We start from the raw sequence: 11,168 nt of genomic DNA, 5'->3' as shown, positions 1-11,168 counted from the left end.
GCGGCCGTTTGTGCCCCCTGCGCCCCCTCCACGCGACACGTTGGTGCCCAGCACCTGGCGCAGGCCGTGCTGTCGTGTGACAGGCAGGCGGAGAGGGGGAGTAGGGCCTGGGTCGCACAGGACAGGGGCAGCCCCCTTCCACTCCCCCTTGGGGACCTGCTGCCCTGGAGCTGCTCTGACCAGCTGCTCCGCGCTGCCCCGGCCTAGGCAGTGTCTGCAGGGGCTGCCTTCTGCGCCACCGGTCAAGCCTGCGGTGCCCTCCTGCTCATTCAGTGTAGGTCTGCGTTTGCTAACCCCAGCGCTCGCTACAGCGCGCTGCCCCTTCTGCCTCCCGCTCCCCACTCCCTGCCACGGACACGGCTTCCCCGTCGCGGGTCGTTCCTATGGAGAGCTCGGAGGTCTTCTTACATCCCCCCGCCAGCCGGGACGTTGCACAGAGCTGCCGCGTCTTGCCGAGAGCCCTTAGCTGGTTTGTCTTGTCTCCTACCAGCACACCTCATTCACTGAAGTCGCTAAGACTCCTCCTCGTTTGCTCTATCTGGTTCTTCGTTGATCCCCTCCAGCTCCTCGTTAGATCTTCTCCACACGGCTTTCTTCCTGTCTGGATCCCAAATGCATCCCAACGCTTCCTTTCCAAAGGGAGGAAGTTTTCTTCCTGCACATCTACATAAAAGCGTTGGCCTCATAGCGGGGTTTCTGTAGCTGAATTTGGTCTTGCTTAGGAGCTGTTTGGAGCAAAAAGTTCTCTGCAAAGAAAACTGTCGGGCACTTGTGCTTTAATTTGGTACTTCCTCAAACCTTTATCTGTAATTATTGCTCCTAGCGCCTAATTAATTGATCTAATGTGCACTAATTGCTAGATAAGCAGTCTAAGACCTTCTCACCAGCTCACAACCATGGTTTGGTTTTAATAGATCCTCGGTTCCTTTTTTTTTCTTGCAGCTTTCCTCAAGGTTCGAGCCATCCTCTGTACCGTGACTTCTCTCTTCCGGTAGCTATAACGTAAGCATGTACAAAAAACGGTATAAGCCATTTGACCATACCTTTCCCTGAGAATTTTGCAGTGATCAGACCACTTCTCCTATGCTGTCGTTAAAGAGCGCTCGAGATAATGTATCTCCCCGCCATGGGCGTCAGACCTGGCACAGACTTCACTGCCTCCTTGTCGCTCTGATTTTGGAATTACAAATACCCAGTAGTACCAACCAAATAAAGTTATCGGGGATGCCAGCAATCATATTTTGCAGTCCAGACACCATCTCATGATACGTTATCAGTTGCTTTTTTTTAAGATTACAGTCGAATAGTTTTCTCCCGGTTCCTGACTGAGATGGGCAGCGGGCCTTCTCCTACTGCCTGCTCTGTGCAAGGGGTAGGTCTAATATGAAAGCAGGTTTTCTAGGCTGTAGTGAGGAGCGTGAACAGCCATGCTCTGTTATTCTGGCACATCAAATTGCCTCACGTATCTCGGTGAAACGTGGTTCTTCCACAACTGGCTCATCTGGATGGAAACCAGCGGCTTGCTGCTCACTTCTACCCACCTCGTCATAAGGGGCCATTTAACGCTCCTTGCAATTATGGAAAGCGAATCCTTTTATAACTAATTGATTTTTTTTGACCAGCCTGCTATCACTGGAGCAGCTGTGGCTCCTCCCATCGAGGTTTTGGGCAGAGCGGAAGCAGGCTTAGCCAAGGCCAGCTCCACGGGCCCGTGTTCGGGTAGCAGCACAGTGAGGTCCTTTGGGGGGCACGGGAGAGGGGGAGATGTTGCAGCACCACACCACAGCACAGGCTTTTTTGGGCAGCGTGGAGCTGAAGGGGCAGGAGGGCACGGAGCCACAGTCAGGCAGTGGCACAGAGGGGTGCCAGGGGCCTACTCTCATCAGTGTCTGGAGAGAGAAGAAACCTAGAGATAAGGTAAAGGGGGAGGAAGACAGCTATGTGCCTGGGGTGGGGTCCGGCATAGGCTGCATGTTCAAAGTCTCCAGGTCAAATTCCTACTGAAATTCAACAGGGAAATAATCCTACTTAAAATCATAGATGACGGGGGCTGGAAGGGACCTCGGGAGGTCACATCTAGTCCAACCCCTGCTCCAAGCGGGACCAGCCCCAACTACGTCATCCCAGCCACGGCTCCGTCCAGCCAGGGCTTAAACACCTCCAAGGATGGCGACTCCACCACCTCTCTGGGTAACCTGTTCCAGTGCTTTACCTCTTATTGAGAAAGTTGTTCCTAATATCCAACCTAAACTTCCCTTGCTGCAGCTTGAGCCCATTGCTCCTTGTTCTGTCACCTGCCACCGCTGAGAACACCACTTGTTCTGGTGGAGAAGGGACCCCCTGCACCATCAGCACTAATATCCTGCAACAAAAACAAGCAAAGCATCGCGATGAGTGTTTGCCAGCTCGGGCCGTCCTACTCCCACCCCTGCCCTGCCCTGCCACACAAACCAGCCAGGAGCAGCGCAGGTTTTCCAGTTTATTCCTTTTTTGAGCCTGTATATCTTAAAAAGCATTTTTACAAATAGAATCTTCTTACAATAGCGATAAATAGAACTTTATTTTATACATCAGTCACTGGATACACAAACACCATCTCGGATTTAAAAAAAGAAAGAGTGGGGGGTGGAAACCCGAGTGTCCAAACATTAAGTTAGGATTTGACTCAGCGTATGTTGTGCCTTCAAAAAAAAAATGAGTACAACACAGACGTAGAGGAATCCCAGACGCTCGTGGGATGTATTACACATACAGTAGGCAGTTGAAAAGTTACTTACACGTCATGGAGCCGTACCTTCCTGCCGGCAGAGGGGAGCCATTGAGAAGGGGTGGGTTTTTTGTTTTGTTTTTTTACAACTATGCAACACAAAGCCCCGAATTTAATTGTACCCATGGCTATATATTCACGTAATCCTGCTTCAGCTGCTAGCAGGCTCCCAGGGTGCTCTCAGCAGCAGACCACCCTCTGAATCCATGATGTACCGGAGAACGAGGCCCTGCTCTGTAGTGCATTGGGAGGGCTATGGCCTTATCCATGGGGGCACCCAGTGTGGTGCCAAGGAGCCCCTGGGTAGTGGCTTTAAAACAAATGCTAATGCAACAGCCACCAAATGGCTTTACCAGCAGCATTTTCTTGGTGGGAAATGCCCTTTGGGATCAAGATCTTCCCCCAGCAACCTCCTGGGAGGCCCCTTGCCAGGCTGGGGGAAGCCAGCTCTCCGGGTCTGGATGACAGATAGAAATGGGTTTGTTTTCTGGTGACACACTCAGCCTGTTGGTTGCAAAACCCAGTTCTGGAAAAGCTGGAAACTTCGGGGTTGGTTTGATCCTTCATTAAAACAGAAGTTGTGCAAGAAAACTTTGCAGGGGGGAGAGAGGAAGGAAAGCAGCAACGGCCCTGACTGAAAACCCTGCATCAAATAACTCTGCCCGGTGTCTCGCCGGTGCCAGGGCTGGGTGGACTGAGAGCTTTGCTACACGCTGCGTGTCTGGTTTGGTGCAGGGATGGAGGGTGCGTGTCCGCTGGGCTTGCAGGGGTTAAGTCCTATGGCTCTGGCAGGTCTCGTCAGGATTGTCTAGTCAATGCACAGCGGCTCTTTGGGATAAACATGCGTCTGCCCCCCCCGCTCCCCCCGCCGGGGGTGTTTGTGCCACGCCTGCCCAGGGCTGGAGGCGCGTGAACACGCTGCAGTGGCCCTTTCCCAACCGGAGCTCATGGGGATCCTCTGCACTAGGCGCTGCCCCCACTCCTGTCCCTGGCTACTTCACCCCACCCATTTCACCCCTTTGGTCCTATATCCGGGGGATGCGCCCACGTCTGTAGCTGGAGATGCCTTCCCTAAAGGGTGGCATGAGTCCTGTGGCCCCGGTGCCCTCCACTCCCTGGCTTCTGGGGACCCCTGGGCTGGGGTCCCTCCCTTGGGCAGAGGGTGCTGGATTACAGCAGCCTGGGTCTCTCTGGAGTGCAGGGACCCTTGTGACGGGGCAAAAGCCCCCCCACTTGCTGCAGGGCTCGTGACTTTGAGGCTTCATTTGACAAGGAGATGAGACTGGGTGGTGTGGGCTCTGCTGGGGGAAACTGGTGAATGGGGCTGGGGCTGCTGAGGGGTCTTGGTTACCGCAGCCCAACCCCCAGAGCATCAGCTGCCGCGATAGCCTCCGTAAGCGGCCTTCCAGGGATCGGGGCCAGCTTGCCCTGCCTGCGCAGCCACGGGGAGGAGATGGGGGCTCAGGCCAAGCAGGGAGGGAGCATCTACATGACACCCCCTTTTTCCGAGACTTGCCAACTGGGGGTGTTTCAAGGCTACAAAAGGTCATGGGAAGTCCTGGATGCTGCCCGTGTCCCTGCCTATGGGACTGAGTAGGTCTGCTTCACCCGAGTTGCCGCACCGCGCCTTTCCCCTCGGCCGACCCCTGTGCCCCTGGAGGCTGCGAGCAGTCTGGGCAGCGCACGGGCATGGCAAGGGGCTGGGGTGAAATGCCCTAGCAAGGACCTCAGGAGGAGACCAGCCAGGCCTGCCATCAGCTAACCCGAGGCTGGGATGGGAGCAGAGCTCACCCAGAGGAGGTGGTGCCTAGAGGAGGCTGGATCTAGCTGCCGGGGGGGATTGTCCTGCCATGGATGAGTCCCAGCTCTACCGTCCCGCGTCACCTGGTGGTTGCGGGCACCTGGGTGCATGTGGCTTCCTTGCTGGCAGGGCTCCTCCGAGGACTCGCCATGCCAGAGCTCTGCGGGGCACATCACGGTTCAGCAGGCGAGAGCTGGAGGGGCAGGACGCGTCCGGCTTCGTCTGCAAGTCCCGTCGGCAACGTGCAGCGATCGGACCCGGCTACCCGGGGGGCTGGGGCCGGGGCCGGGAGCACGATGGGTGGCTGTCGTGGGGGCGGAGAGGAGCGGGGTCTTTGCCACCCTCTTCTAAGGTCTCGCAGCAGCTGTGGGAGCAGGAGAGCGGTGGCGGGAGCCCCTCGCACGTCGTCGCTGCTCCCGGGCTCTCCGCGCCGCAGGGAAGCTGCTGCCCAGCCTGGAGGCGGGAAGGCAGGCGGGAGCGTGGGTCTAGCCGTCTAGGACGCAGGCTTCGGCAGGCTGGCTTTGGCGATGGGGCAGAGGCTGTCTGCCGTGACAAAGAGCGGGACCCTCCGCAAGTCCTTCAGCTTGTGCTTCTTCTGTGGGTGCTGCGGGAGAAGGGGAGCGGGTCAGGAGGCGGCTGGGCTGGGCCACGAGAGAGCTGTCCCCCAACACCCCTGCAACTCCATCTCCTTTGAGCCAGGGCCAAGAACAGACAGGGCAGGGCTGGGGTGGGGAGACACGGGACTGGGGCTACTGGGCAGAAAGGGAGGGAGGGCAACAAGCAGAAACAAATGCCGTATGGCCTGGTCTGGGCAGTCCTTGGCCCTTGCACTGGCAGGGACCCGCTCAGGCAGGCTGCACGGTGCTGGGCAGGGCCCGGGGCCCGGGAGGAGAGATGAGGCTGTCATGTTCTGGGCACATCCAGGGACAAGGGCAAAACCAGCTGGGCTCTGGCTATGAGCCAGCCCAGCTCTGCGGATGCCCACGGGGTGAGGTTGGGAGCGATTTGGGGCGCACGGGCCCCAGCTAGGGACGTGGGGCGGTGACCCTGCTCGCGGAGGGCTGAGGGACGCACGGTGCGTGCCCCAGGCAGTCAGCACCTCCCTGGCAGGCCGCTGCGGCCAGGTGCATCTGCCCAACGTGCCCAGCTCTGAATCCAAGAGGGGGAAGCAGGCAGAAGCAAGGCGGTGCTGACCTGGCAGGAGCACGCATCCACGGAGGCCGGGGAGGGAGGGCTAGCAGCTCTGCACAGACAGACACACAAAGAGGAGGACATTAATCGGAGCCAGAGGGAGCCACAACATCGGGGACACACACTCCACGCCCGCTTCTCCCCTCCCTCCAGCAGGAGCCGGGCAGGGACGGAGACGAGGAGGCATGCCCCAGCACAAGGCCAGGGGGTTTAGCTCGGTGCCACCCTGCACCTGTGTTACAGGGACCATAGCAACCCTGTCCATCCAGGGCGCCCTGACATTTGTACAGAAAGCAGGGCCTGACGCTCAGGGGGGCAACTCTCTCCTGCTGCTCATCCCTGCCCCCATGCCCAGAACTGCTGGCCAAGGCAGCATGAGACTTCGAGCAAAATATTTCAGACCGAACTAGCTTCAGGGCCAGGATAATGCACCGGGGCTACACGCAACCAGCTCGTCCCGGATTCACTGAACCCCCCGAGTTACAAAACAAGCGGCGACTAGATCCAGAACAGCTTTTTGTTTGCAAATGTCCTTCCACATGATTAAAAACAAAACACCCTTAATTCACTCCAACATGCAACGTTTCAACCTGGGTCACAGTGACGCTATTCTGGACATCACCAAAACAAGGAAACATTTTGAGATGAGCCAAAAAAATCTGGCACTGTTCTGGCAGTGAGCCCAAACCTCCGTTACTGCTACGGGTCGGGGCGAGGCGTTTGGAAAGGCTTCCTGTCCGCGCAGCCTCGTGCTCAGACTCCTTTAGCCGACACATCAGTGGAATTCAAGGCTGGAATATCGACAGCTCGGAAAAGTTTAACAAGCGCTGGGCTTGTCTGCGAAGTGAGCGAGAGGCAAACCATTGCCCTAGGGCTGGGATTTCTGACACAGCTCATGAGATGCTCTGTCCTGCAGAGCCCTGTATGGGTGTGCACACGTGCCCCTGTATGTGTACATGAATGTGTGTGCGCGCAAGCATCTGTGTACTCGTCTATGTGTACGTGCGTGTGTGCATGCACTTGTGTGCACGCATGGGTGTGCACACATGGGTTTGTGCACACACGTGTATGTGCATATGCATCCGTGTCTGTGCATGCATGTGTGCATGTGTACAGTCATGCATTTCTGTACGTGTGTGGGTGCACAGGCATGTGTTTATGTGCATGTGTGTGTGTGTCTGGGGGGTGGAATTCCTGCTGCTTCTCTCCTGCAAACCTAGTACAAACCACAGCGCCCGGGGGCAGAGACCGCGTCTCCTGCTCCTCCGAGGCCCCTCCACAATCCCCCCCACATCCTGCTGAGCTCATGGCAGTCCTCAGCTGGGGCCTGATGCACGCATACATCCCCAGCTGTCTCTGCTGGGCGCCCTGCGCACTCCTCCCCTCTTTTTCCCGCCGCGGCGCTCTCACCAGGTGGGGTGTGTGCCGCTCCGATCTCTCCAGCTCGATTTTGATCTCTGGACAAGCCGGGTCCCCAGATTTTCTGGCGTCTGGCTGAGGAGACCGAGAGGGGCCTGAAAGTGAAGCGGGGAGAGAGACGCAGATGTGAGATGGGAGGAGATGAGCGCTCCCGGCAGGGTGAGATGCTTAATGCTACGCAGAGGCGAGTGGGTAACAGAGATGTGCATGTTGCTGAGGGCCTGGTTCTCAGCCCGCCCCACAACACGTGTCGCTGAAAATGCACTAGGGCATCACGTTGTTATCGTCCAGAAAGCTGCAAGGAGGTCTCACCCACCTTGGGCTTTAACAGCTTCTTGGACTCAAGCGGGCTGCAATAGGATCACGCAACGGTACCCGATCGGTGGAGCAGGATCAGGCCTGTTGTGGCTAGGGGCTCGGTGCCAGCCTGACCACCGTGCCCCTGGGGGTGCTGAGCCAGCCACAATTAGCGTGGGGCCAGGGTGGCAAATGCCCTGCAGCAGAGGTGGCCAGAAGCAGACACCGTGTTGGCACCCGGCTAACCAGGGAGAGGAGAGGCAACACAGCAGCAGAGAGGGCAGGGAGCAGAAAAAAGAGCAGCAGATCACGGGAGCAGAAGGCAGATGGGCCAGGGAAAGGGGATGGGTGTGAGCGGAGGAGTCCCCGTGTCCCCCAGCGCAGGGCCTGCCCCTGCTGGGAGCTGGCGCCCCGATGCCGCGCCGCGCCGCGCCGGTACCTGGAGAGCTGCCCCCGCTGGCGGTGCTGAGGCTGTCATCCAGCCACGTGCTGTAGATGAAGGAGTCTCGCTTGTGCGGGGTCCCCGAGGAGGACTGGCTTTCCTGCGGCACGCAACCGGGGACAGGGGGGTGAGGGAAATGCCCCCGACCGGAGCACTGTGGGTGGGGGCCGGGAGACTCCCTCCCCAAAGCCCGCAGCCGTGGCGAGGCCCGACGGGACTTGTGTCACCCAGTCAGCACCGTTCGGTAGGGGCTGTGCCCCAAGCTGGGGAGAAGCCTCCTCCCCTGCACCCGGGGGCTAGTACCATGCCGGTGTCGTCGTCGATGCCGCCCTCGTTCTCCTCCACCACGCTGCCGAAGCTGCTGGCGCTGGACGAGGAGCGGGAGAAATCCCGCAGCACGTCGGGCTTTTGAGCGAGGGCCTCCACCCTGGAGAGACGCGGCGGTCAGGCACCACCGCCCCTGCCCGGGCACACACCACCCGGCAGGGCTCTTCTGACCGCTGCTCCCCACCCCAGAGACCTTGCGCGGTCCAGAGAAGCTGCCCGTGGCGAGGAGATAAGCCTACTCCCCAGAGAGGTGCAGATGGCCATTTCAGGGCTCTTTGCACCTTCGCACTGGTCGCCAAAGGAAATGCCAGCTGCCCGGGAGCCAGCTTTGCAGGGAGGAGGCCTGCGGCCAGCTTGCGGCATGAGAACGCTTCGATCGGGGGGTTTCTGGTTTTTCAAAGGCTGCAGGGTCTGGGTGGCATCCCGGAGCCAGGAGGCCTGTTCCCAGGGTCTCTGGCCCTGGCCAATGTCACATAGGTCCCTGTCCTCCTGCAAAGGCCACCTCAAGGGGCCAGCTCCCCTTTGCCTCGATGCCCGGCCTGCGTCCCCTCGTGCCCCGGGGAACCCACCTGTTCTTGGTGGTGGGCATCTCCGGAGAGCTCTGGTTAGACGAGTCCTCGGATTTAGGCTCCTGGGAGACGTGGCCGCTGTCCGGGGTCTTCTGGGTCCCTGTCGGGCTCTCCCTGCGAGGCACAAACGGGCCCGGGGGGAGATGTTAGTAATCAGGCCGGGGAGCCCTCTCCCACCCGGAGCTGCCGGCACCGCATCTCAGCCTGGTTCAGCGCTGCTCCATCTTGCAGCCGGCACGCAGCAGAGCTGCTCCCATCACCCCCGTTTTCCCCACATCCTTCACCTGCTCCGATAAGCCAACATGCCCCTGCCTCCACCCACCTCTTCTCCTGCACCTCCTGGATGTTCTCGATGCCGATGGCGCTGCTTCTCCGGGAGCCGAAGGGCCCCGATTTCTTCCGCGTCGGGCTCTTCCCGGGAACGATCAGCGACTGGAAGAGAGTCGTCTCATCGGTAAGAGAGCCCCACCGACGGCTGGGACTGCCTGCCGGCAGGGCTTCCAGAGGACCCCACCGCTGTCCGTACACACGTGCACGCAGACGTACAGGGGCCCGCGCTCCGGGGTGGGTAAACCAGGTTGGGAGCAAGGACAAACAGGTCTGGATCCTGGAGACAGGCCACTGGTGACTATGCGGGTCCCCTGGGGCATTTGCACGGGGACCCGTGGTGCCTGCCTACTCAGGGCACCCGGCGCCCAGGCACCAGCATGAGATGCAGCCAGCTCTGGGCACGTCTGTTCCAGTAAGCACCCACCTAAAGCCCCCACTTCTACTAGTGCGGCTGGGATCAGTGCTTGGGAAGGTGTGGGGAGCACGGCCATGGTTTTGCCCTCTCTGCATGGGAGCATGGCTGTGCCCCGGGGCAGGGCTCCCCCCGCCCTACAGCATGGCATCGCGAGGGGTGCAGGCTGGGCTGGGAGAGGCGTGATGGGCACTGGACAGCTTCTTGGCCCAACGTGTGTGAAGGACATGTGGCGTCTTGGAGGACGTGGCCTCAGGCCGGGAACCTGCCATCCCCAAGGGCGGAGGTGCAGCAGGAAGGGGGGGTCAGGCCCCGGGAGGAGGTGCTGGTAGCTCTGGGGTCTGGCTAGGGCAGTGGGGCTGCTCCAACACAGCCAGAGCCCTCTGCAAACCCTGTGTGGGGCTGCGGCACCCCGCCCCAGGACCTCCCAGGGAGAAAGGCCCTGCTCTACGGCAGGGAGCAGCACCGGGGAGTCCGGCCCTGGCTCTAACCACTGGCCTGCTGCCAGTCAGCTCAGGACCGCACCGAGCAAAGAGGACGGGGCTACCCGTGCTGCGCCCTGAGGGATCAAGCTTCAGTGCTGGTGACTCTCCGGGGGGCGGGAGTGGGAGCAAAGGCAGGACAGGGGTGGGAGCCAGTCTGGGGTCACCGCCCTCATGCAGATCTGAATGCACCAAGCAGGCGGGGCGCGAGGCCAGCTGGGGCACGGCGGACTCTCAGTGAGTCCGTTTGCAGACAGACTCGACGTGAACCCCCGGCCATGGCAGAAGAGGACGATACTGGGAACATGCTGGGACGATACTGGGAATACTGGGGTGGGGGGTGCCAGCCACGCTGCTCCTCGCGGTCTGCGGCGAGAGCACCACAAGGCACACCCTCCTGGCCATGCCGGCAGCCCGCACCCGGGCTCTCCGGGGCCTGCCCTCGCTGCAGAGCTGGGGTTAGCGGGGATCGCTCGTGCTCCGGGAGGATGCCCTGTAGGTCTCTGCACGACAGTGAGCAGAGCCCGTCTGCCCTTTCTGGGCACACAACGGGGAAGGGGAAGGCACTGGAGGCCCCCACGGCAGCTGCCATGTTAGCTGCAGCTGCCTGGTGCCCTGTGGCTGTTGCTGGAGGACCCACAAGTGCCAGGAGCAAAATCGAGCTAGAATCGGAGGTGCCTCTGCAGTGAAGCCAAGCCCCGAACGTGGCAGGGGCGTGATGGGACCACGGCTTGCAGAAAGCCCTGGTGCTCGGAGGGTCCCGGCCAGGGCTGGGCAGGCCAGCGGGGTGAAGGCGTGGAAGGGACCCTGAGGCTTTCAACGCCCTGTCTCCACACGTGACAGAGGACGGGCAAAAGTGTTCCCAGTATGGTCCGGTTCCTTGCCGAGACCCCCACTGCATGCAAAGCGGCAGCTCCAGAGCAGGGGACAGCGGGGATGAGGCGGCAGGAGAGAGAGGGGAAGAGAGAGAGATTGAGAGAGAGAGACATCAACCTCTTCTATGGTTCCTATCCCTATGGCGCTGCCTCGACGTCCGTACCTACTTGGCGTTTTCCCAGGGACAAGCAATGACTGGCAAGCGGATAGAGGAGAGCAGCAGAGAGGAAGCGAGAGAGATGGGGCATGGGGAGA

General features: G+C 60.0%; 1 protein-coding gene across 2 annotated transcripts in view; it reads right to left on the bottom strand.

Annotated features, from left to right (window-relative positions):
• Positions 1–2,466: 2,466 nt before the first annotated feature.
• RAP1GAP (RAP1 GTPase activating protein) overlaps positions 2,467–11,168 on the bottom strand; it is a 47,054-nt gene continuing 38,352 nt past the window's right edge. The window contains exons 19-26 of one of the 2 annotated variants that reach the window (XM_019541395.1): positions 11,031–11,108; positions 9,136–9,245; positions 8,814–8,927; positions 8,221–8,344; positions 7,915–8,017; positions 7,170–7,273; positions 5,763–5,811; positions 2,467–5,172 (exon numbers count right to left, since the gene is read on the bottom strand). In XM_019541395.1, coding sequence (XP_019396940.1) covers positions 5,803–5,811; positions 7,170–7,273; positions 7,915–8,017; positions 8,221–8,344; positions 8,814–8,927; positions 9,136–9,245; positions 11,031–11,108 — 642 coding nt within the window. In that variant the 3' untranslated portion in view covers positions 2,467–5,172; positions 5,763–5,802. The remainder of the gene's footprint in view (positions 5,173–5,762; positions 5,812–7,169; positions 7,274–7,914; positions 8,018–8,220; positions 8,345–8,813; positions 8,928–9,135; positions 9,246–11,030; positions 11,109–11,168) is intronic. The other variant, XM_019541396.1, reaches the window with a different exon arrangement.

The sequence above is a fragment of the Crocodylus porosus genome, unplaced genomic scaffold, assembly GCF_001723895.1.
Source record: "Crocodylus porosus isolate Cpor-Errol unplaced genomic scaffold, CroPor_comp1, whole genome shotgun sequence".
In the NCBI taxonomy this organism is placed as follows: Eukaryota; Metazoa; Chordata; order Crocodylia; family Crocodylidae; genus Crocodylus; species Crocodylus porosus.
The sequence above is the reverse complement of the archived record's forward strand: the minus strand, read 5'-3'. Positions and strand labels throughout refer to the sequence as shown.